Below are 24,236 nucleotides of genomic sequence, written 5' to 3'. Positions count from 1 at the left end.
ATGACGACACCTTTTACGAGAGGCTTTGCTCGTTGCTCCAATTAATTTCAAAGTGCGCGTATAAGTGTTCATGTAATTTTCAACAATTATTCATTTAATCTCAATTTAAGCTTTTAAACGCAATTAATACAATGTAAAAAGTGACCACACGCGATTAAAATAACGACTCCACATGTCGAATATCGGTGGTGAGGCGTGGTCAATTTTTACTTTGAATTTGGTAGAAATTTATTGATTAATAATGAATCAAAAATTGATCGTGAGTTATAAATCATCACTCAAAAAATTTTATATTTACTCAGCAGTGTCAGTGTTAATACTATTGAAGTGAACATGAGTAATCGCAGTCGTATATCATGTTGCTACAGTGCTTAAGGCCTAATTTTCAGTTGACAGGCAAAATTGTTATTTTTTTAATTTGATCTATCGTGTCAAGAATGTGCCGTGGAATTATGTTTTTCCGCAGTTTAAATAACCGAAAGACTGCATGCTAGAAATATGATTGCAAATGATGCATTGTGGAGGGAGTCAGAGAGCCCCTAATAACAGAAACCTTATTTTTGATTTTGTATTAATTGAGACAATTTTCCTTGAAGCACTGAAGCGAATACCTGTCTTTCCTCCTATTTTCTACGAATAGTTAATAAGTAAGATTCTCAAAATTTGAATGAAATGAAAAACCGATGTCCTCGGGGGGAGGGAGCTCAAAATTTGAGTGCAATTGAAGAGCTCTGGAGATGACTTTCGGGAAAAACGTTAAAAAAGGCATTAGATTTTCACAGGAAAACAAAGAGAAGATGCTTAAAGACAGATATTGCTTTCGAATCAATTATGAAAATATCCGAATATGAATTTGATTGGCTATCTTAAGAAAGCGGGTCAAAAATATTGCTTAGGTACTACCGTGCGGTTCTTTATTCCATCGAGTGGAGGTTCCAATTGGAGTGGAGATAAAAATCCAATTCAGATTTGGAACCAAACTCTATCTACTAAATAACATTTTCTCAATAATCGAACCGCCAAACATAACCTTGGCAACCCAGACAAATTCCAACCCCAAGCAAAAACTAGATCGGCGCCGAAAGCACTAAAAGTGGCTCTGTTTAAGCCATATGCGCTTATTCCACATGACTATGAGAGAGCAACATCATTTTACCATGTCGACCCACTGATAATTACACGTTCAAAGGCAATTCATTTAATATCATTACATAATCGGTCCATTTCAAAAGCAAGGTCCACATAAATCGTCGGTATATGATGTTATCGCGCTATGTTCTAAAACAATTAATCACCAGCCAAAGAATACATGGCGGCTTTCTTAACTCTTACTTTTTGGCCTGCATGAGAGGATGCCATTAAAATGTTTTTCGCAACCCGTCGAAGGTGATTTGGTACGATATATTGGAATATGGTACCGAACTTGGCTGACATGTTAGTAGGGCGCCCTCGTCAGTTTAGGGGGATTTGTCTCTCCTCGAGTTCTTCGGCGGGTGGTAGGTGCCAGTCGATGAACGACTGACGCACTTTAAGCTTTGATTTTTTTTAAGTATGGTCGATTAGATTTCGCGCACGTATTGATTGGTAAAACGAGGTGAAGTGGCTTAAGTAGTATTTTGAGTTCCGGTAGTTGGTGCCAAGGGATAGAAAATGAGTTCCAGGTAGGAATTGTGCTCTTTCAGCTGCTTGTAATGAGGCTACTAATCCAAATATGCACCTTAGTAAATAACCAAATTTAAAAGAAGACATTTGATTGCATTGTTTTTTGATTGTGCACCTTTGCTTATTCGAGGTTCTTTTATAACATTTTGCCTTATTTGGCGACGGTAATTCCTGTCTATCACTCTTGATAAAAGAAAGGTAAATATGCATGCAAACATTCAGTAGCTAACAATTTGTTACCTGCCGGAAAGATGAAACCGATGACCGATTGGGAGAAATCGTCTTAATTGGCCCTCTCCCATGAAGAATGTAATCTTCTCTCTAAGCGATTGTGTATGTAACTTCTCTCATCTGATAACAATAAAGTTTCTTCTTAAGTGGGATCTGTAAGTACAAATAAATATTGACGTGGAGTAAAAATCTTAACGCCCACACATGTGGAGGAATCTCACCACACGCATGTCAATCTTAAAGACCTATAAAAAGTTCTGACACATGCAACTTTGATTCGCTGCAGTAAAACTATTTACCACATAATAAAAAAATAATAGTAAAAAAATAAAGAAATACTATTATAATTGTTAATAATAAACCTTTGTGCGCCAAGAGTTTCAGCATGAAATGGGAAGTCTATTCGAGATACCACCGTCAGAAATATTCACAAGTCATTATAATACACCCTGTATAAGTTACTTGTGGGAAAAAAATTAAAATTAATTAACTCCATCTTAAAAGGCATCAATTTGTGACACTTCTACCTTCACCATGTAATAAATGGTAGTAACGTTACAAAAATGGAACCCATCAGCATCATGACCAGAGTAGAATGGGAGGCAGATTATATAGAAGATAACACCGGGCCTTACATAAGAGCATAGTGATTATTCGCATAATGTGAAATTTGTGTTGTGGTTTTTTGAAGAAGGCGCGATTGCAAAACGAATACTGTCTGAGAAAGTACCAGTTTATTAAAATGTGAAAGGAAAATGGACGGACGTATGCCCTCTTCAGATTACGTTTGTTGCATAAAAATCTGCTCGCTGAAATGAATGAATTCTAATTAGCAGCTTAGGGAGTTTTGTTCTCACCACATGGGAATAAGCACACTTATATCATGGTCAGTTGCTAAAGTGCTACAAATAAAACTGAATCGCGTTTAGTTGGAAACAATTAAGTATTTCTGAAGACGTCTAGATGAGGTACAGGGTGTAAAATGTCATCATGGAAATGTTTCAGGGAGTGACAGTACTCTGCGAAATAATCAAAAAAATGTTAATAGGCCTATGGTCAAAAACGAACCGTTTTCGATATGCAGGGTGGCAAAATTTCACATTTTGAGAGGACAATTTCAACAGTTTTTCAAATTTTGTTTTCGTTTGGACGTATTTTTATTTTAAGAAATTTGATTAAAGGTTACAAATTCTTCAGATAGTTGAAAACTGACCCGAATGATTTTTTTCCTCTACTTCCCTTACATTCTTAATTTGCATCGATAGACATTTTTGGAAATTCTACGAAAACGGTGAAAGACGCGAGAATACTGCAAGAGACTAAAAAGCTAGAAAATTGAAGAAGGAATTTAAATTTGGCATCAAAGCTGATACAGGGTGTTCCAAAAAAGATCCAAGGCATAAAATAGTGCAAGACTCAAAGAAATAGAACACCTTGTATACGGCTATCCACGATTTTGACATTTTGTTGTAGAGGGTCTTAAAGAGAATAGGTGTATGAAACTAAAAAAAATTAACACGTGAAGAAACAGCAAAGTATGAAAAAAAAAGTGAAACTTTGCCCCCCTGTATATCCAAAATGGTGCGTTGTTGACCATGGGTGTGCTAGCATTTTTTTATTATTTTCCAGAGTATTATCGCTCCCTGAAATATCCCCATTATGATATGTCGCTCCCTGTGTATTAAATGACAAGTTGAGCTGTTAAATTGATTTGTTTGCCAGTTTATACCAGACAGGCAGATAACGAGAAAAACAACAGTTATTCAATTAATAAAATAAAATGATAATGATCCTTTATCTGAACCAGATTCGAATGCCAGTGTTTACAAATCATTATGTAAATCGTATAAAGTGAATTAAAGCAGAAAATCGTAGGTGCCCCACCTGGGACAATTTCATAATTAAGCACTCGTAGAAGATGTTATGGGGGATTGCCTCGTGAAATTGCCTAATTGATTCAGTAGTTGTATGCCACTTTGCGCTCGAATTTTAGTGACCTTGTAACAAATTCTTCAGATTCATGTAAGTATGTTACATGAAACGAGAATTGGACCCAACTTTTTGTTTTGTTGCCTGCGTTCATTTGCGCGCGTATATGGATGCACTGCAGGGTAATTAATTTAAACTACGGTGCTACACCAATTGCTCACGAATAAAAGATTTTAGATTAAAAATTTCTAAATGAGTTTTTTTTATCTCGAGGTTTTAGTCAAAGCTCCACGTTTGAAGCCACGTTCCAAGCTTGAAATTTCAGTAATAATTTCATCCCAAATTTAAACCGTTAAATTAATGGGGTTAGTCACCTAAAAAAAAACACAGGAAACAAAAAATCCGCCTTAGCTGGCCTTAACATTATAAATCAGTACAACCGCTTTTACGTCACTTCTGAAGCTCTAATTATGTAAGATAAACAATACGACGGGCGACTTTTACTCGGGTTTGCTCACACTGACAAGGCTACGATTTAATAATAATAAAATAATAATAATAATGATATAATAATCGTAATTGGAGGAAAGTTACCGGCGAGAACATCAAGCTGTAAATTATCTACTTTACTCCCATGTAATAATAATAATAGTAACCAGAACAATGTGGGATGCAGGGGATGCAGTTGCCGGCTCCAAGATCCAGCTGTGGATTCTTTTCGATGCAATAATATAGCCTGAACTAACCTTTTTTTTTAAAGGATTAGAGAATACAGACACCTTCTTGGATTGGCTCAAAGGCGATTCCGGTTGTTCACCTAGTGCCCGGTTGGCTTCCTTCCAAAAACATGAACTAACCTGAACTAACCAGCTGATCACCTTCCCTCTTCGCCCATACCGCAATAAGGCATTCACGCATACCATTTCGGTCTTTAATTACCACCTTTTTCAGTTTTGACTTTTGCCTTCACGATATCTTTAACCGCTTTTGAGATTACTTCTCAATTTTCCTCCTCACTTGCTAGTAAAGCTCTGATATTTCCTTATGCGACATTTCATCCGCATTTGATGTGCGCTTCTTGTCTTTCATCCCGGAATTGGTTGCCTTCGAATATGCAATCCTCTGAAATGCCGATTTCTCCGCAGTACCAGCAATTATCTTCGGTCTGCCTAACTTGTTTACATTGGAAAATTGTGTGCTTGGGTGTGCCATCATTTTCGTCACAAAACCAGCACTTTGAGTTCCGGTTTTTTCCAATTTAGCACAAGTAATTCCTAAGTGTCCCATGTCTTGTAATCGCCTGAGTTGAAAAATAGTCATTGTCTCCCCACTTTCTATAAGTCCACGCCCTAATGTCTCTGATGAAAGTTTTTGTCCATCCCTCGAAAATGACCCACTGCACTTGTCACTGTTCAAGTGACGATTGTTTTGCTTCCATGCATTTTCCCTTGGCCCACCATATTTCGGTGAGGTCTTCCAGTTGCAGCTTCAACCTGAACTTACCTAGTCTCTGTCCTATCTATTGGAACCGATCAAGCTGCGAATCCTTTACTTCACTTGCTATAATGCTTAAACCTAGCATCCGACTGAACTATCATACAACCTTACGAAATATCACTATAATCTTATCCAGCCGATAGCATCGCTCATAGAGGTAGTCGTATTCATGCCGTAATAACAATGTAACTTTGTGCATAATTTCATGCAAATGTAACTAGGCAAACTATCAGGTTCATATTTAACATATTGTGTAAAGAAATTGTGTGCAAGGAAGGAGTGGCAGATTCGAAATATCAGTTCCACTAGGATCTCCTTGGCTTGATGGGCGAATCCCAACGTTTACTGCTCTTAGTTTATCAAGATCGTTTTCGCCAAAGGCGCACATTATAGGCGACATCTTGTTATCATGTGCATTCCCAGATGATTTCATTAAAAAAATTAAAATCGTGTTGCACAAGAGTTCAGTGTGACATAATAAATCCTTAATAAATTATAATAAATTCTAAGAAAGCGCCCAAATGTAATTACTGGCGCCAATATATCACTGCCACCGGATTCGAATTTATTACAGAATAAATGCAGAAATCGTAGGATTATAAAGATTGCTATTGAGTTTGCTTAAGATATTACAGACTTCGATGGCTATTCATGAAAAAAGCCATATACAAGTAATTGATTTATGAACTTCATTATCCAGCAGCATAAGAATAGCTGCAGTGGGTCGCTGAATCGGGATCAATAGCGAGCATTCGTTGCGAAATTTTTGTTGAAGATCGAAAGCTGGTATTTAGCCAGTTTATAGGCTAAAGGGTACATAAGAGGACTCACGGTGTCATGAGCGCGGTTCCAAAGCACGTTCCAACCGACGCATAACTCCTTGGAAAATATGTCTCAAAGTTAGGCAGCATGCCAAAATCAAATCATTTTGCCTTTCAGTCAAAATGTGGCATTTACTATTTAAAATGCCAGCTTTGGTAACCCAATAGCGAGCACAATATTCCTTAAGATTTCCATGGTTTAAGACAGTTTCTCTTCGTGCCTGCCAATCACACTATCATTACTCTATTATATTCAAATACCTTTAGCGCGAATTTAAGATTTAATCGCGAGCAACAGGTACTTAAGAAGAAAAGAGTTACTTATTGTCTTCTACTCTCGCTTAAATTAAAACCGCTTTTATCAGATTCTAATGCCCCCAGTAGCGGCCAATTAAGCCTAATCGGGATTTTTCAAATCAAGTTTGAGAAGGCTCGAAGCTTGCACAATATAAATTAAATTAAACAAAACACTTGTCTACTCTTATTTCTATCACAACATTGATGATTATTAATGTCATGACAGTACGCACTCTGCTAACCGGTGTTGAATGATGTTGAAAAATGGTCTTGTTGAATTATGTGAACGTGTTAACTATTCTTAAAGGCGTATCAGCGGTGATTAAAAGCAGTAAAATTCGTTCTAGAATTAAAAGTAAAATTGGTGCTGGTCTAAATTGTTTCACGTCGTCTGTGGGTCAAGTCGATGCCCGGTTATTAATTACTCTAGTTATTAGTTTGCTCCCAAAAAGGGCATTGGTGAATAAACACAGCATCATTGGGGTCAGATATGGCCAAACTAGGTAATGGACTTTTTAAAACTTTCTTTCATAAATCCCAAAACTTCGACCTCCTACAATAAATGACGAACCTTCCCGAGAAACGGGGCATCCGTCATTTCAGGAGCCGAATTTCCGGATTTTCAAGAGTCCAGCTCCTCCCGGAGGAGAAGCGTGACCTGAGAACCCTGTGCCTGGTGTCTAAAATGTGCACACACCTGCGAAGTGGTACAGCGCTCTCGCTGTTGCCCTGAATGCATGGCCGCCAGTTCTCAGCAGTCTCGCTCAACTTCAGCACGTAGCAGTTCTTATCCGTCGCTGACCACCAAAGCATGGACACGTAGAAGGCTCTCAGGGGGCTTACCACAATGAAAAAGAGGGGGGTTGCAGACTCCATTTTTTTCCTGCGTAGTTGCCAAGTTGTGTTATTGCCGAGATGACTTTTCCAGGTTGCCTTGTTGCCCATGATGACGGTAGAGTAGGGGTTTTCCGTACAGCGCGAATTGGCCGCATCTTTAGTTCGTCTTGTCAGGACTGGAAGAGTGATCTTCACAGCCTTCGAAGCTACCCATTATTTTGAAAAGAGGAATTCATTCTTTCCGCATCTACCTCTTTTGGCAACGATTCAAGCAGTTTCACAAGCATAGAATTGGAACAGCAGTGAGCTCACTCATATTTGCTCACGTTCGCTCACATTCAGTCATACTCGTATTCGCATATTTAGGTCTTTAAAACTTTCATGCAGCCTGACGTTATTTCGGCGGATCGAAAGCATGATCATGGCAGGGACATATACCTTACTTGCGTTATTCTAAATACATAATCCTGCCTCATAGCAGTACGAGCTATTTCTCACTGTGCCTTAGTCTCGGGCATGTTACGTTTATTATCTTCCCATGGTTGTGAAATAACGGATAATGTAGTAAAACATACCGCACCATTAAGAATGTTGTCTGCATAATAACTGTTGTACCACGCCGTGCAGGCAGTCATTGTTTCGCTATTGGTTTTTACCAGATTGCCTCATGGTCCGGTTAGGTCAAGCAGGCGGCCTGCAGTTTATGCCTTGTTTTGTCAATTTTTCGGTAATTTTGTAGGCCGTCAAGCAACATTTTTAAAGTTCAATGAGATTGGGTCTTGACACACACCCGCATTGGGATAATTTAGAAGAATCAACTCACATTCAACTAACGTTACCATTCCGCTTGAAGAATAATGGCTTGATGATAATAACAATAGAACTTAATTAGTTGTAAATGGACCGACTTTATCGGTCATTTAACTTCTTTTGATGAGATAGCGCCGCAACCGCCATGCAGCCTGTTCGTCAGGGCTTCGTTTCTACCAATGAAACAATTGTTAAAGAATGTGTGAGGTATTTAGTTAGGTGTGTGGCACATTCGGTTTTACAATCGGGAGTTATTTTATCGGTGAAAGATCAAAGTTGCGTAAAATCTATACGTTTATACTCCAAGTAATGTCAATAATGGACGTGCTAAGATTAGAACCACATTTGCCCAACCTTGTGTCAAATATGTAGCTATAGCGGCCACCCAAGAACCTGATCTGTCGATAACCGAGTAATTAGCTTAAGTAATTAGAAATTGCAATTCGACTCCTTCGGAGGTATTCAATTTCTTCAATTCAATCAAAAAAGTTACAAGCAAGAGCAGTTGTATTTTGTAATTAACTTAAAATTTCATTCCATAATTCAACGACATGCTCCATGCTAATTTAGTTACTCTCAGTAAATCAGTACTCTCAGTAAGTCAGTACTCTCAGTTAATTCAATGTACACTCTGAAAACGTCGAAGCACTGAGATTAGGTGGAAGCCGACTGTTTCAAAATTGAACATGCAAAACGGTTATAATTAAATTATGCTCCTAATTAAGTTGCAGTAATTGGTGATTCAATTAGTTCACAAATTTGGGATTAGCGGACTCTCTGTCAGGAACTAAGGGACAATTTGGTAAAAGAAATGTTGCAACACAATTAAGAGAAGCAGCAAGAGAGGATCATGGAGAAAATGATGCCATTCCTGCACAAATCGAGCGGTTTGTATTGCAACACTCTATAATGGCACCAGGCACGTGGGTAATCGATTTAAACTCTATTATCGTGATTTCTGTTCCACTTAATTGCCGATAAAACAGGAATACTTAAATATTATGCAATATCTAATGACCGGTCGTCATTACTATTAGCTATTCATCTCTGCGGTATTCCCATACAAGCAAATGTAGTCAAACCGATATCGGTTACGATGACCTTGTGAAAGTGATCTACTGGAACACTGAGACGGTTTTTAACTTCATAAAAAGTGAACGGATTGCTTGAATCTGTATCAAGGACACTAAATAATTAAAACTGGTAAAGCTGAAAAGCCGATTTTCTGACAAAAAAAAAGCAGTTTTTTGATTTGGCTGTGTGGTGATCCCAGATTTTGGGCTCGCTTTGTGCCTCTGCCCTGGTCGACAATTGCGTCCATGCCCGTAACACCAAAATACGATTTAACGGAACTCGATTCCCTATAGCTGGCATTAACTAAATCAGAGCTGATGCGATTTTTGCTCCAAATTTCAAACAAAAATGTTGCATAATTGCTGAAGGTACCTTTTAACGCACACGATACACCGACTGTACCATTGCTATAGTTTTAATTTAACTCGAACCATATTTCAGCAAATTTACCCCGCGGTCGTTTCTCTTGATCCCTACCAAACTATTTTCGTTCACAAACTTTTCCTTAATTTCGAGTTTTTAAACAACTTTCAGGGACTATACTCGCCATTCATTAGCAGTATTCTGTTGGTTCTTGCAAGTTCATCTGGTGACATGCATTGTGCAGTACCAGCCGCTGGAGTTTTCTGGAAACGGAGAATGTGCCCTAATGTTAAACGGACCCGGTAGAAGCAGTCTCTTTGATTACCAGTTTAATTTGCTAAGGGGAAGTAACTTGTAAGTGGATCTAATGACTCGGAAAATTTGCCAATGACGATAATTCTATTATGTGTGTTTAGAGATTACAATGGGCCGCATACCTGTATAACCTACGATGCCATTAATGCAGCTTATTTAGAAGCCAGGAAAAGAATTCGTAAGTCTTTAGTTCTTTTTAAGGACAATTCGGACTATCAGCCAAGTCAGTCAGGTCACGGTTTGATCAAAATCAGATCGCGGTCTGATCAAAGTTAGGTCATGGTCTGGTCAAAGTCAAAGTAGGGTCAAATATTGTAATAAGGAATGTTGCAATATTTGAACTAACCGTGACCTGGCCGACAATATGGATCGTTAGTTTTTAAACCAATGACGAAGTGATGGTTTTCAAAATCAATTTTTCCGGCATTGATGATGAGATATTACAACGATATACCTTATAATAGATCTAAAACCTTGCAATGAGATTAACAAAGCCACAAAGGCTTTATTTCTTTATACTTACGTCTTCAATCCTAATCATTACCCTAGCTATCGCGCAACCTCATGGAGACTGGAAGCCTGAAGACGTGGCCACTGTCGGCGAACTCCTTTTAGATATTTCAAACAACCTGGCTAGAACGTAAAAAATCACACTAATCCACAATCAAAAACTGCAATAAGGTTTTACCTTTAGCTATGGTTTAACTTACCAAGATATCGAAAAGGGGCTGCCTCTCATCGACACCAGCAAAACTCTGATCAGGGAAGTATGCCCTCCCTACCTTTCCAATGTGGAATGCCATGCAGGGAAGTACAGGAGGCTTGATGGATTGTGCACGAATTTACAGCATCCTACTTGGGGGGCTACCAATACCCCATTTACAAGGTAAGTGCTGTTATGTAAAGTGTTGTGAGAAAAATGCAGTATTCGCCAAACTAAATAGCATCGGAATGTGTTTCACGTCAGTCAATTTCCTATAGGCTCATGGGTCCATTATACGCTGATGGTATGTCCGATCCACGAATCAGCATTACTGGAAGGAATTTACCTGGCTCTAGAGTGGTGTCCCGTATAATGCATCCAGACCAAGGATACCACGATCACGCTGGGACAGTCATGATTATTTCGTGGGGGCAGTTCATGGATCATGACTACACTCTTACCGCTACTCCTTTGGGTAAATTTTACAAAATTGTAAATTACGATGGTAAAAACCTTATGGTTTAGATCCGTTCAATCGGAATGACCCCGAGGAATGTTGCGGAAAACCCCAGCACTTGAAGCACCCTTATTGCAATGAAATTGAAATCCCCGAAGACGACTATTTCTATAACATATTCAATGTGAAATGCATTAACTTCATCAGATCTTTCCCGGCAGTCAGACCTGGATGCCGCCTCGGCTCTAAAGTGCCATATAACACTCTTACAGGAGTTTTGGATGGGAATACTGTATATGGAGTGACCGAACATCATGCTAGGTATGTAGATTATAATATAAAGTAAGTGTAAAGAAAACGACATTTTCTTGCAGAAAACTTCGAGAAGGACATGCAGGCCTCTTGAGGATGAATCCGGCATTTGCAGAGTACGGTCTAAAAGATCTATTGCCCTTGAAATTGGATATTCCTGATGAAGGATGTACTCGCCCTAATTCCACTATGTATTGCTTTGAAGGAGGTATTTTCCGAAGTTTTTAATGCTACGTGTTTTGGAGCTTCCAAAGCTTTTTAGGTGAAATTCGGGTGAACGAACAACTAGTCTTGACAGTTATGCATACTCTAATGGCAAGGGAGCATAATAGAATTGCTAGAGAGTTGGCGGCTGTTAATCCTCATTGGGATGACGAAACTCTCTACCAAGAGGCAAGAAGAGTTAACATTGCCATTATCCAGCACATTACATACAACGAATTTTTGCCAATTTTGCTAGGGAAGGATGTAATGGAAAAGTTCGGCTTGTTGTTACAGAAAGAGGTAGGTTTCTTCGGCTATGAAACAATGATAATTGAGTGATTTCGCTACAGGGATATTGGGACGGATATGATCCAAATGTGAACCCGAACGTCATTGATGCTTTTGCTGCTGCTGCCTACAGGTTTGGACACTCATTGTTGCCTACAGCTGTAGAGCGATGGAGCAAAGCTCACAAATTTATTGGTAAGTAAAAACACTAATAAAGATTGAGAAAAAATTTCTAAAGGGAGAAGATTAGTTCAGGTAAGTTGCAGTTTACCACCAATTCCAAAAGATACCAAAAGAAATGTCAAAAAATAACTCATCTACGAGTTGCTATAAATCAAACCACTTCCAGCTTCCAAGCGACTCTCCGACCTAATTAGACGACCCTACGATCTCTACAGGGCAGGTGTTTTGGATGAATACATAATGGGTTTGATGAATCAAGTAGCTCAAGCCATGGACGATTCCATCACCCAAGAAGTGACCAACCATTTGTTCAAGAAAGTCGGCTCGCGATTTGGCATGGACCTGGTCAGTTTCAACATGCAGCGAGGCAGGGAATTTGGCATTCCTGGATATATGGAGTTTAGAAAGTTCTGCGGCTTGCCTGCTGGTGACACATTTGATGATATGTTTGGGTCAATGTCCAATGAAACTGTTACGAAATTTGCTTCAATTTTCGAGTAAGTGATTTTTCTGCAACTGTGAGTACGGTATCATATAAAGTGTCTTCTAGGCATCCTCTGGACATCGATTTGTGGTCAGGCGGAGTGTGCGAACGTCCTTTGCCCGGCAGTATGCTGGGACCCACTTTTGCATGCATCATAGCAACACAGTTCAGCTACTCAAAACGGGGAGATAGATTTTGGTGGGTTATACAATTTTTATAGGAATAGATAGAAAAGATTGGATTTTAAAGGTATGAACTACCTAATCAACCATCATCCTTTACTCTTGAACAACTGGAAGAAATACGGAAGGCGAGAATGGCCAGAGTAATTTGCGATAACACAGATTTGATAGACACTATTCAGCTTTTTCCTATGGTTTTACCAGATCACGAAATGTAAGTAATGAAGCAAACAGCAGTTTTTGTACAAATTAAGGGGTTTCCGCATTCTTTTCAAGAATTTACTGAATTAATCACACCACCGCCAATATCGTCGAATTTCAGCGTTACGATGTACATTGGTTTTTGTATTGCACGACTTATACATGTATTCCTCATTAGGTCATAAATCAAGCAAATCTTCAGTTGTAGATTTCACCAGTTTGAAAATAATTTAAAAAACGTGCTTCTCTTAAAGTTTACAACACATCAATAATTTGGCCATTAATCACACCAGTTACTTTCTTTATCTGATTTATCAAAACTTTGAATAACATTTTATTTATTACAGCAATCCACGTGTGCCTTGCAAGAGTCAAATCATACCCAGCATGGATTTCTCGAAATGGGCCGAATTTCCACAACATTCATTTTTCGATCCATTATTAAAGAAATGATATTTTACTCTGATGCCATAGTATATTATTTATTATTAGATAAAAGAATGATGTGGGCTGGTAGGAAATATTGCGCGGGGGTGATAATATGTACTTACCACTAAGGGTTAAATTTTCCATTTACTGTTAACTTTAACAGCAAACTAATGTTCACAGTTGGTTCCAACTCTCGGAAAACTTTTTATGCTGGTCCTATGTAAACAATAAAATTCAATTAACTTAGGGAAAGACTTAAATTGAAACACTCAATTAAACATTCGTATTATTATCGTTTATTCAACGCTTACCTGCTTAAATATATGCTACAAAAAATACCTATTCGTAAATAACACCAAACGAAACCATAAGGAAGGAAAACTCAGGCAAAATAAATTGAATGCTACTCACTTTACTTTATTTACATGGGTCAATAATTTAGATATTTTTTGTAGCAAGACTTTTTGTAGAAAACCTTCGTGCAACTTTGTGGACAAAATGTAAATATTACGGGGTGTTTTCGACTGAACTAATCGGGTATAAGTTGCAACTGAAGGCGACAATATAAGTAGTCGTAATACAGCTGACTTTTTTCCTCTGTTCTCCTCTTATTCTTTTCCTTGTTTCTTTATGGCTCTTACGACATTGCCGAATGTTCTGGTCGAAATAGCTTTTAGCTTGAATTACTGTAAATTGGCTCAAAGAGAAAACATATTCATTCATCTATTATTACATTTATTATTATTTTATGTGTATATTTTATATGTTTCATATAATAAAATTTAAAAAAAATACAGAGTCTTATTTGTAATGTGAAAATTCTTTTTAACAATGGTTAACTATCCAAAATACAATTAATGCTTAAAAGGACACATTTTGTACAAAGCACTGTGATGAGTGAAGACTTATACTTACTGGCAATTGATTGTATATGATTTGATAAACTAACATTTAATTAAGTTTACCTTAAAATTTAACTTTCAATACATGGAAAATCCAAAGACTTACTTACGATCATATCAGTCTTCTGCTATAGATTCAGGAACAGTGTGAATTATAACCTTCCTTTTGCCATCGTAGACGAAGTGATTGTTCTCGAAAATTTTACTTTGATAAAACGGTTTCAAGTCGTTAATATCAATTTGTTTCGCCTGAAAGAACAATAATTTGCAAGTTTCGGCAGAATATTCGCAGGTGTTATAGGTGAATATTTAAAAATCTGCAAACCGAAATATATCTGCTGCTCCAATCGATTTCGTTGTTTTTAACATTACTTTATTTCACTATTTAAATGTAATTAACTTATTTCATTTTAAGGAAAAAATCTTAATTCCAACCCAATTTATTCTTAACTTTACCTTATCAATCAAATCCTTCTCGTCGATTTCGATGACAAGAGTCTCCTTTTCGTTGGTGCCTCTTTGGAATGTGAGCTGATCTTGAGCCAGTTGTCGCAAAATGTAGAAGAGCAGTTCACTGTGATCCTTTTTGAAGGATAGGTACCTTTGGAAGATCTGAAATCGATTTTAAAAAATAAGAACGAAACTGAGAGATTGAGGAAAATTTTATCACAAATCACAAAAAGAAAACTTTGTTGTCAAGATAATAAATTGCTCTAAGTAATCAAGTAAACTGTATTATGAAAGATCGAAGTTATCGACTGTTGATGAAAAGGTCCTACTTACCTGTCTCATGGACTTCATAACGCTGTATTTCTGCGTCTCTACAAAGCTTTCCAACATCATTCTCACAGCCATGTTAACGTCTTCTTCTTGAACGTATTCCCTCAAATGCATCTTGGCGTGAGCCTCACTCATTCGAATTATGCTCTCGATGTGACGAACTGTGATGGGAAGACTTCCTGTTGCCTAAGAATACAAATACACAATAACGATCTGTTAGTCAATTATTATGTTCAATGGCTTACTAGAGACTCTTGCCGCAATTGAGTATAAATGTTAGCTACTTTATCTTGATCGATGTTTTGCAGTTTAGAATGAATGTTTTCTCTCGCATAAACGATATATTTTTTCAGCATTTCTTGAGGAATCTGCATATCGTTTTCGACTACAGCCTCTTCTACATCTTTTTTCGACGGGTGATGGCGTATATGGGAGTTGACAACAAACCTAGCCAAATGTTGGTCTTGAATAGGATCAATTTCGTCCCTCACGACGCACAAAATGTCAAATCTCGACAAAATGGGATCAGATAAATTTACGTTTTCTGTAAACGTCATACTAGCATCATATCGACCTCCTATAGGATTCGACGCTGCAATTACTGAGCATCGGGCCTGTAAACTGGTGACAATACCCGCCTTCGATATGGAAATTGATTGTTGTTCCATGGCTTCGTGGATTGACGTTCTGTCTTGATCGTTCATCTAATAATGAAACGACGCGAGGAAATAATAAATATTAGAGTATGACTATAGTTAATACATCCAGCAAGCTTTGGCCATAAATCTAAACCCACCTTGTCAAACTCATCAATAAGACAAACGCCCTGGTCGGCTAAGACCAAAGCACCGGCTTCTAAAGTCCATTCGCGCGTGGCGTGATTTTTGCGAACATAAGCCGTCAAACCAACGGCGCTGGCTCCTTGGCCGGTGGTGAAAACCGCTCTGGGGGCGATTTTTTCTACAAACTTCAGGAATTGCGACTTGGCGGTACCGGGGTCGCCGCAAATTAGAACGTTTATATCGCCCCTAATTTTATGTTTTTGTCCTGTAAAGTAATGAGTCATCAAATTGTTAGACAAGCCCGCTAAGTAAGACGTATCTTGTAACGAATTAGAAATTTTAAATGGGGCCCATAAAAGATCGTTCCAAGCCGGTTTAGAATAAATATGGATTAACCGAAGGAAACTGTAAAATCAATGAAAGAAATACTTTCAGTCTTACCTGGATTTTTTGATTCGCCCCCAAATAAACTCAAAGCTAATGCTCTTTTAATGAAGTCATGTCCAAAAATAGAAGGTGCTATAGAGGCAATAATCCTGTCGGCAATTCTATGGTCCTTGCTCATCTTTATAATGGCACTAATATCGTCATCCGTCAGCGATTGCACTATTTGTTTGCAATCCTTCACCACCAGGTGATTGGCAAATATCACCGTTGAAAACACCGGAAATCCGTTGTCCACGTTGAGAGACCCATCGTAACTGTTGGTATAAATACCAGTGATGTCCACCTCATCGCCCGGTTTGCAACGATCGCACAAGTCGGCTAATAAAATGCAATCTTTCGAACGAGGTACCCGGCCAGCCGGAATTCTTCCTGGAGATTCTTGTAACGTAACTTTTTGGTAGTTTCGATAAACGGTTTGTTCCATGTTTATCTGATATAATCAGTGTGAAAGTTTTATGAAGCCCAGTTCAAAAATTAAAATATCTTACTGAAAAAGGTCCAGTGCTTTGACACTCCGGACAAGAGTTCGGTTGAACTTCCATGTCCTGCGTTTGGGTAAATGGCCCTAGCACAAATCCGCATTTGTTACAGTCAAATTTGATCAGAGATAACTGGGGTAAAACCCCAGTAGTTGCAGTTACTACTCCGAGTGTTCTGACTAACTGATTAACATGCAACTTTCTAGTCAATAATGCAAGAAAATTAGTACCGATCCACCAAGAGGAATGATGTAGACATTACCTAAACGTTCTTAATTCCTCAATAAGAGGCAAATCGGATACTCTTATGTGTATTTCGTTGGTCACTCGGTCATAACTTGGGTACATGGACAGGACAATGTCTTTGGCAACCTCATCAAAAATTTCTAACATTTGAAAAGGTGCTTCAGGGAGAAAGTATGCAAGGACATGCTCCTTGTTTGCTAAATTTGGAAACTCTACTGTGAAACTTGACTGAAAATAAAGAAAAATGTTTTTAAGTACCTTCTAACAATAGACATTTTCTATAGATACCTGATTATTTTCACACATCCTCCGTATTTTTTCTTTATAAATATACTGCCCTCTACTGTTTACATAGGTCCTCAAAAAGTTCTTAAACCGATTAGCAATTTCAGTTCTAGGACCCATCATAACAACCCAGTCTTTGATGGTATATCCTTTGGTATCTTCTAAGTTTTCAATAGATTCAATCATGTCCTTAATCATATGAAATAATTCAGAAACGTTAGTGAAAAAAAAAGAAGCAAATTACCTGATCCTCTTGTTCCCCGGCAGCCGCCTTTTCAGCTCTCTTCCTCTTATTCTTAGGATCTTCATCATCATCTTTATCATAGAATAATTCACGATCATCCCTTCTGAGTATTCCCAGATCTCTATCTCTCTGCCTCAGATCTGCTTCTGCCGCCAAACGATCCTCAATGGACATGGGGTCGTAATCTTCTTCGTCTAACAATCTGTCATCGTATCTATCCAAATGTGGCATGGGGCGGTAATCACTGAAAAATATCAATAAAAAAAGTTTCAATGATTAGTAAAAAACATGAAGAAACATAAGATACTTTTCCATATTGTCTCCAAAGAGCTCTTCACCCTCCTCTTCCTCCATATCTGCATCAATGTCCCCCAAGAGCCCTTCATCCTCAAATGGCTCTAAATCTTGGGCTGGAGATGACATGTTGGATCGAGGAGTTGGTGCGGGCGATTCATCTTCAGCCTATAGAATATTGAGTAATGACAAATAGGGAAGAACAATCAGCCATTTGCCTGACTAATTTCTGCAGCAAACGCAAATCTGATTGCTTTTATATTAATTATGTTGCATTTCCAGGACTTCAAATGTAACACATAACATAGCCAGTCAGAGTCCACTCTTCAACTTAACGTTTCGTTAACGTTACGCCGAGTCGTAACGAAATTACGACTACGACAGACTGCGATAACGTTCTTTTATTGAGAGTGTATTGTTTACATTAGCCGATTTTGTTTATTAAAGTAAGTTTAATAATTATTTTTACATGCAAAAACTCAGTGTCGTTTAATCGGGGCTTCACAGATTTAATTATTAATAAATTTATCTTTGATTAGAAATAGAAGAATGTAATTCTGTGAATGAGGTTAGGTTTCGTGGCTGTCGTTACCGTAAAGGAAGAAATTTTAATGTCTTAACGATAAAGGTTGACAAACCAGGCGTGTTTCTGATTCAAAATTTCTGCGATTCATTTTAGTTTAACTGGGTTCCTACCGTGTTGGACCCTCTTTGTGTTGGTTGCATATAAATCGATAAAATCTAAATATGAGTCAGGAAGATCTGTTAATAGTTTTGGTTCAAAAATTTCCACTTTTATTTGATAAGGCTTCAAAAGACTTTAAAGATGTTAATAAAAAAAACAATGCATGGAAGACCATTGCAAATGAAATGTCCATATCTGGTAAGTACCTACAAAATGTATCGAATCTATCTTCATTTTATTTTAAAAAATACTGAATATCTGATGCAGTTGAAGATGTGCAAAAATTGTGGAGATACCTCCGTGAGAAGTTTGCCAAAGAGCGAAGGACTTTGTCCTCCACCCCTTCAGGTAACGAGGTCCAAGAGTCATCCTGGCCATTGTACAATGCAATGAGTTTCATGAGGAAACATGTATCCAGAAGAAAGTGAGGTTTTCAATTAGTATTTCTCTACAAAGCTCAACAATTTCTTTATAGGAGAACTTTTAACATTTTGAAATCACGCTCTTCACAGATCTCTTCTGTTTCCAAGGATGCAGTGTGGGATTCAGATCAAATGATGACTGTGACTTCAGATTCAGAAAGCAGGCAAATAGCAGTAAAGGGCATTTCAGATGACGAAGTCATACCTTCAACATTCCTTTCTATATCTGCATCATCTTCAACTTCTAAAGTAAAGTTGAAAAGTCCAAATAATCAAAGCAATGTACCTGATCCCATTACACAATCTCATGAGTCAATTCACTCAAACAATGTGGATTGCCACATATCAGACAAGAATGTGATATTTGGACAGTTTGTTGCCTCATCATTAGCAGAAATGTCTGATGAAGAGCAAAAATTGAAAAGATTAAAAATTGTTGAAATTTTGAATGCACATTTTGTTGAGTGATATGTAAGTTTAATTAAATTATTAAAAAGATACTTATAAATAAAGATAAATAAATTAATACTGTGGAAACTACTAACTTATACTGCTTTTATCCACAAGGCTAGGTAACATACTAAATACTTGTATTTAAAAGCATGCAAATATCTGAATTCAAGCATCCAGTAGTTTGAATTCAGTTATTTATTTTAGTTTGAATCTTATTTTAAGGCCCTTACAAAACCTTTTAAGTTACCTTCATGTTTTATTGAACTGGACGGACTTGCAGCACATACTCTGCAACTTCAAATCTATTATAGTCCAGTCAGTTCAAGCTAGCCTTTACAAGTACCTTATTTACTTAATAAAATTATACCGAATTTCCCTCTGATATATACTTTCTTCTCAGGAGAATAATAAGGGAAAACACATTTCACATGAAGAACATGAATATACCATTAGTAAGTCATTAACGGTCAGAGGTTTCACAGGACATAATAAGAATGAGCTATTTCGATACAATCTTATCAATATTTAGGAATAAAGCCTAATACTTGCCTTAAAAGAGCAAATAATTTAAATACAATTACATATAATGGAAGATGATAATTACATACCCTTCTAGACATGATAGGTAAATAGTGTGGTCTTTCTGGATTTGCAAGGCTAACGTTGATGGGTCGAAAATGGAAAAAAGAAACAAACTGTTTAAATTACCGGCAATATTTTTGCACTTCTAAAGCATGTATAAACACACAAGTTTAATAAAATTACGAGAAATAATAAAAATTTACAATCCAAATTGCAAATAACAATTTGGCATTTGGCGCCAAAACCAATAATTGTGAGGTTATATTACGATACGTCACTCTGACAGCAAAAAGATGGTTTGTCGTTCAAGCCTTGAACATTTGAATTACTGAACTTGCAAAAAGCAACAATTTTTAATGAAAATATTGTAATTAATTTCACTTAATTACCCATCATACAACATACTAAACATAACGGATGCGAATTTTGTTGAATCAAGCTTTGTTTACAGTTAATTTTTCAGCTAGTAGTCATCGTAATTTTCTTCACCAAAACGTTAATAACTTTCCTTTTTCTGGCTAAATACCCTTTTGGGCCAAGCCATATCCAATTGAAGACGCAGAAAGCAAAAAATAGCAACATAACCTAAATTCCTTGTTTAAACCCAACAAACAAACTTTTTTACGTTATTTTGTATTTGTGACATATTAGTTCTTCAATATTTCTTTATCATTTTTTAGCTTCGTAAACGATGGACACCGATAATGCCACAGAAGATGATATCGAGGAACAACTAATATTTTTGGACTTCAATGATAAATTACCAAGTGAATTACTAAAGAATAAGGTCTTTCTTCGAGTAGCAAATCTTGAGGAGAAGAACCCTTTGATTCAAGTCAATGATTTAATATTTAAAGGTTTCTATACAATCAATTTAAAAGACAAATGAAACTTTTGGCACCATCTATGTTAATGCATTTCTTAACATTTCCATTTAGTCAAGTTATTGGGGCATGTAACATCTACTCTTTTAGGTACCTACCAGCATTCATTAGGTACTAACCTATTTTTCAATGAAACAGAAAATCATAAACCCTCCGAATTCCCTTTTAAAGACTCTAGTCAGTCCAAACTAGCTTTTATGACACTGCAAAGAAAAGAACTAAATTGTAAGCAAATGAAATTACCACCCACAAAAATCCAGATGCCGGCCACTCCTGACAATATAAATTTTAATTTGGATTGGGATTATAAAGAACTTTTGACAAGATTTGAAAATGGGACTTTAGATTTTGATGATATGATAAAGAAAGATGATGAATGTGAACATAATGTACAAATAGATTTGCCATCTCAAAATGTTGAATGTAGTCAGGAGGGTTTGATTAAAGGGGATTCTGATGGATCCAATGATCTAATGGATATACAAAAGCTGAGTGATCAACATCCAATTCATGACATTCAAAATATTGAATTGTCAGATGTTAAAATAGAGGATCAGCTTCTGACCTCTTATAATAAATTACAGGCCTTAGCCCTCACTCCTGTGAAGCAGAAAATTGTTCAGGAGCATACAACTTGTGATCCACAGTATAAAAAGGAGTATGATTATCATAGTATTGAATGCAAGGTAATAATCAGTTTTAATTCAAACTAAAAAAAAAATTTAAGAGTTTAACTGTTCATATCTCACATTTACTTGGTAGGTGTTGTGTCGACCTTGGTTTTCCTATCAGAAAACTCAATCCACCCAAAACATTGAGGATTACATCAACATAGAAAGATGTGTATTTCTTGGCCTACTTTTACCTTCCAACAACCACCCTAGAAAACTTACCGATGAAGAGAAAAGGAAAGTGCTAACTATAGAAAATTTTGAAAACTTAGATTTGCCAGCAAGAAGTGCTGTACTCCAGGCACACAAGTATGAATTGGAGAAACAGATACAATCAAACACTGACGAGGAAAATAAAATAATTGATGAATTTGGTAGAACTCCTCTAGAGACTTTAGATGTATATGAAAAATTGTTGACTGGTCTCAGATTGCGGATTGAAGATATTGGCTTGTTAAATGAAACTGTTGAAAACAGATAACAGTGGTCTAGTTAATGGTTTTTAATGTTTTTGTTATAGGTTTATTTCATTATTATTTTATTACAATTTGTTGGTAATAACGATGATAATCACATCTTTATTTGTACGCGCACTGGACAACCATACAAAAATGTGGATGAACATGTTTGTATGTTTGATCCCAAAAATGGTTCCAATGAATTTATTACCTATTTAGGTATTTTATGGCAATAATATGCGTTCTCTAGTAAAATTTCTCTATAATTTTCTTGAGATTAACAATTCAAAGATAATTTGAGGAATGACCTGACTAACCTGAACTTTTACAATAATTGTGATATGTTTTTATATCATTTATAGTATCTGATAAACAATAAAACCTTGAAATTATTGATTTTAATTACAATAAATAAAATTTAATTACTTACATCATAAAAATATAAAAAAAATTACACATATTGAAATTAAATTAACTAGGACCAGCTTCATCCCCCACTTCGTCCACAGGAAAGGCACTCAAGTCAGGCGTAGTCAGTTTGGCAGTCTTTATGTAATTCAGCTTTAACAATTCCTTTGCAGTCTTTCTTTTGGCTGGATCATACACTAACATATACTAAAATATACATGATATTTGTATTCCGTTGAAAGTGAATTAGCTACCTCACCTCTAAAAGTTGCTCCTCTTCTAGACAGTGAAATCTAAAAATATTTTGGAAGTTTTGACTTTGCCATTGAGGAAAAAGAGGTTTAAAATCAGGCAACAAACTAACTCCATGCCAGCTTTCTTCAGTTGGTGTTCCCAACACTTTAAAAATTTTGTATAATTGATCGATTTCTGAATCTCCAGGAAACAATGCCCTTTTCAATAACTAAAAATTTAGCAATAAGAGAAGACTCGATGATAAAGACAAATAACAGAACTCACCATTTCAGCCATGACACACCCCAAGCTCCAAATGTCCACACCAGTACAATACATTTTTTCACCCAAAAGTAATTCTGGAGCCCTATACCACATGGTAACAACTTCATGTGTATATGTTCTAGTAGGCAATGAAAAGGACCTGGAGAGTCCAAAATCTGCCAGCTTAATATGGCCTTCTCTATCCACTAATAGGTTTTGAGGCTTGAGATCTCTGTGTAATATTCGATGCGAGTGTAAGTAAGCCATTGCATCAAGCAGTTGCTTCATATAATTCTAAAGTAAATATTATTTGAGTTATAGGTTTAATTTTTTTTAAAACACATGTTACCCTCACTAACTCTTGTTCAAATGGATGTTTGCTATTATCCATGTATTTTTTCAAATCCAATTCCAAATATTCAAACACCAAATATAGTTGATCAGTGGTGTACATAACATCTAACAATTCCACAATAGATGAGTGGCGCACTCCTTTCAGTAATGTTATTTCCCTCATGGCAGTTGAAGGGACGCCTTCAGAACATCCTTTGTTGTAGAACCTTTTAAAGAAAGATATTTTTAAGCAAATCAGTAATTATGACTGAAGTCTATGTAGCATTGGCAGTAATATTATTTCTCATTAATTCTATTTTTGCTCTACTAAAAACTAACCTGTTTGTACATAAAATATGTGCCATACACAATATTGAAAAAATTTGTAAATAACTGAATCCTACAGAACAAATTGACATTTAACAACTTAAGCTCATTCATAAATTCCAAAATATACTGTATCATATGTGAATTGTCTTTCAGTGTGTAATGTATAAGATTTGTTGTATAACACACAGATAGACCTCTCCCCAGTTAACTATGCTAAATATGTTCTATAAAGTTTAAGTAGAGTTCACTAAAGTTTATGCAAAAAAATAAAAGAATTATTAAAGACAAATTGCTTTTTTATAAGATCTTTTTCTTTGGCATTTTGTAATCACCAGTGAAGTATCTAATTGAGTAAATAATTTAGTTCCTTTCATGCAAAATTACCTACTATTAAGCTGAATCTTCAGTGAAAAATACCTTACTTTTTCACTTTAATTTTCTTGAGAGCCACATTTTTGCCAGTTAGCTTATTTTTGGCCTTGTACACGACACCGTACGTCCCTTCTCCTGCTTTTCCTAGTTTTAAGAATCGGTCCAATTTATTATCTTTATCCATAACTTTCTTTTTGACTTGTTCAGGCCTTCATTACCTACGATTTCTTGTGTTTTTCGCGGGAAATCTGGTCCCCCAAAGGGGTCCATTTCCATTGTTTACAATTATTAATGACAACTGACAATTTTCGTAACGTCATAATTAGATATTGTCACTGTGGATTTAGAATACGAACATTTTGAGCAATTTAACCTTTGAATTGAATTGAAGCCTTCGTCAGA

General features: G+C 36.6%; 5 protein-coding genes across 7 annotated transcripts; 3 read left to right on the top strand and 2 right to left on the bottom strand.

Annotated features, from left to right (window-relative positions):
• The first annotated feature begins 1,427 nt into the window (after nucleotides 1-1,427).
• cysu (Curly Su) lies at nucleotides 1,428-13,665 on the top strand. The gene is made up of 14 exons (XM_066400574.1): nucleotides 1,428-1,661; nucleotides 9,693-9,875; nucleotides 9,938-10,014; nucleotides 10,386-10,476; nucleotides 10,531-10,722; nucleotides 10,818-11,014; nucleotides 11,065-11,317; nucleotides 11,371-11,516; nucleotides 11,571-11,812; nucleotides 11,863-11,995; nucleotides 12,150-12,480; nucleotides 12,534-12,665; nucleotides 12,717-12,863; nucleotides 13,198-13,665. The coding sequence occupies exons 1-14, from the start codon at nucleotides 1,651-1,653 to the stop codon at nucleotides 13,301-13,303; spliced, it is 2,241 nt and encodes a 746-aa protein (XP_066256671.1). The 5' UTR covers nucleotides 1,428-1,650; the 3' UTR covers nucleotides 13,304-13,665.
• A 221-nt stretch (nucleotides 13,666-13,886) lies between these two features.
• Mcm2 (DNA replication licensing factor Mcm2) lies at nucleotides 13,887-20,043 on the bottom strand. Its single transcript, XM_066400573.1, has 12 exons — nucleotides 19,907-20,043; nucleotides 17,752-17,906; nucleotides 17,445-17,688; nucleotides 17,204-17,389; nucleotides 16,932-17,143; nucleotides 16,679-16,871; nucleotides 16,185-16,620; nucleotides 15,758-16,008; nucleotides 15,207-15,665; nucleotides 14,965-15,147; nucleotides 14,638-14,793; nucleotides 13,887-14,430 (listed from the first exon to the last, which is right to left on the bottom strand). The coding sequence occupies exons 1-12, from the start codon at nucleotides 19,916-19,918 to the stop codon at nucleotides 14,299-14,301; spliced, it is 2,619 nt and encodes an 872-aa protein (XP_066256670.1). The 5' UTR covers nucleotides 19,919-20,043; the 3' UTR covers nucleotides 13,887-14,298.
• On the top strand, nucleotides 18,141-19,385 carry LOC136415857 (transcription factor Adf-1-like). The gene is made up of 3 exons (XM_066400714.1): nucleotides 18,141-18,621; nucleotides 18,691-18,847; nucleotides 18,899-19,385. The coding sequence occupies exons 1-3, from the start codon at nucleotides 18,486-18,488 to the stop codon at nucleotides 19,311-19,313; spliced, it is 708 nt and encodes a 235-aa protein (XP_066256811.1). The 5' UTR covers nucleotides 18,141-18,485; the 3' UTR covers nucleotides 19,314-19,385.
• A 365-nt stretch (nucleotides 20,044-20,408) lies between the features above and the next one.
• Nucleotides 20,409-22,231, top strand: LOC136415794 (uncharacterized). Its single transcript, XM_066400614.1, has 3 exons — nucleotides 20,409-20,737; nucleotides 20,855-21,450; nucleotides 21,527-22,231. The coding sequence occupies exons 1-3, from the start codon at nucleotides 20,572-20,574 to the stop codon at nucleotides 21,914-21,916; spliced, it is 1,152 nt and encodes a 383-aa protein (XP_066256711.1). The 5' UTR covers nucleotides 20,409-20,571; the 3' UTR covers nucleotides 21,917-22,231.
• A 77-nt stretch (nucleotides 22,232-22,308) lies between these two features.
• Nucleotides 22,309-24,133, bottom strand: LOC136415795 (cyclin-dependent kinase 2-like). 3 transcript variants are annotated; one of them, XM_066400617.1, is made up of 5 exons: nucleotides 23,880-24,008; nucleotides 23,149-23,359; nucleotides 22,821-23,093; nucleotides 22,561-22,764; nucleotides 22,309-22,508 (listed from the first exon to the last, which is right to left on the bottom strand). In XM_066400617.1, exons 2-5 carry the CDS (start codon nucleotides 23,314-23,316, stop codon nucleotides 22,365-22,367), a joined length of 789 nt encoding a protein of 262 aa, XP_066256714.1. In that variant the 5' UTR covers nucleotides 23,317-23,359; nucleotides 23,880-24,008; the 3' UTR covers nucleotides 22,309-22,364. The 3 variants fall into 3 exon arrangements, with proteins under 3 accessions (XP_066256714.1, XP_066256713.1, XP_066256712.1); XM_066400616.1 differs by having other exon boundaries at nucleotides 23,847-23,973; XM_066400615.1 differs by having other exon boundaries at nucleotides 22,310-22,508; nucleotides 23,885-24,133.
• Between the last annotated feature and the right edge of the window lie 103 nt (nucleotides 24,134-24,236).

The sequence above is a fragment of the Euwallacea similis genome, chromosome 21 (genome assembly GCF_039881205.1).
Source record: "Euwallacea similis isolate ESF13 chromosome 21, ESF131.1, whole genome shotgun sequence".
Classification (NCBI taxonomy): domain Eukaryota; kingdom Metazoa; phylum Arthropoda; class Insecta; order Coleoptera; family Curculionidae; genus Euwallacea; species Euwallacea similis.
Note: the sequence above shows the minus strand (reverse complement) of the source record. Positions and strands in the feature narration are given on the sequence as shown.

Bases quoted from the DNA above. Each gene is read 5' to 3' on its own strand.
- Mcm2 (XM_066400573.1), bottom strand. The intron at 17,390-17,444 runs GTAATTTGCTTC...CATATGATTAAG, and splicing joins CCGGGGAACAAGAGGATCAG to GACATGATTGAATCTATTGA. The intron at 16,872-16,931 runs GTAATGTCTACA...ATTATTGACTAG, and splicing joins GAGGAATTAAGAACGTTTAG to AAAGTTGCATGTTAATCAGT.
- LOC136415794 (XM_066400614.1), top strand. From the start codon at position 20,572: ATGGACACCGATAATGCCACAGAAGATGATATCGAGGAACAACTAATA. The intron at 20,738-20,854 runs GTTTCTATACAA...CTACTCTTTTAG, and splicing joins CAATGATTTAATATTTAAAG to GTACCTACCAGCATTCATTA. The intron at 21,451-21,526 runs GTAATAATCAGT...TTTACTTGGTAG, and splicing joins ATCATAGTATTGAATGCAAG to GTGTTGTGTCGACCTTGGTT.
- LOC136415795 (XM_066400615.1), bottom strand. From the start codon at position 24,018: ATGGATAAAGATAATAAATTGGACCGATTCTTAAAACTAGGAAAAGCA. The intron at 23,360-23,884 runs GTAAGGTATTTT...TTTCTTTAAAAG, and splicing joins AAGAAAATTAAAGTGAAAAA to GTTCTACAACAAAGGATGTT. The intron at 22,765-22,820 runs GTGAGTTCTGTT...CTAAATTTTTAG, and splicing joins GGTGTGTCATGGCTGAAATG to TTATTGAAAAGGGCATTGTT.
- LOC136415857 (XM_066400714.1), top strand. From the start codon at position 18,486: ATGAGTCAGGAAGATCTGTTAATAGTTTTGGTTCAAAAATTTCCACTT. The intron at 18,622-18,690 runs GTAAGTACCTAC...TATCTGATGCAG, and splicing joins AAATGAAATGTCCATATCTG to TTGAAGATGTGCAAAAATTG. The intron at 18,848-18,898 runs GTGAGGTTTTCA...ATTTCTTTATAG, and splicing joins AAACATGTATCCAGAAGAAA to GAGAACTTTTAACATTTTGA.
- cysu (XM_066400574.1), top strand. The intron at 11,318-11,370 runs GTATGTAGATTA...ATTTTCTTGCAG, and splicing joins GTGACCGAACATCATGCTAG to AAAACTTCGAGAAGGACATG. The intron at 11,517-11,570 runs GTATTTTCCGAA...AAAGCTTTTTAG, and splicing joins TATGTATTGCTTTGAAGGAG to GTGAAATTCGGGTGAACGAA.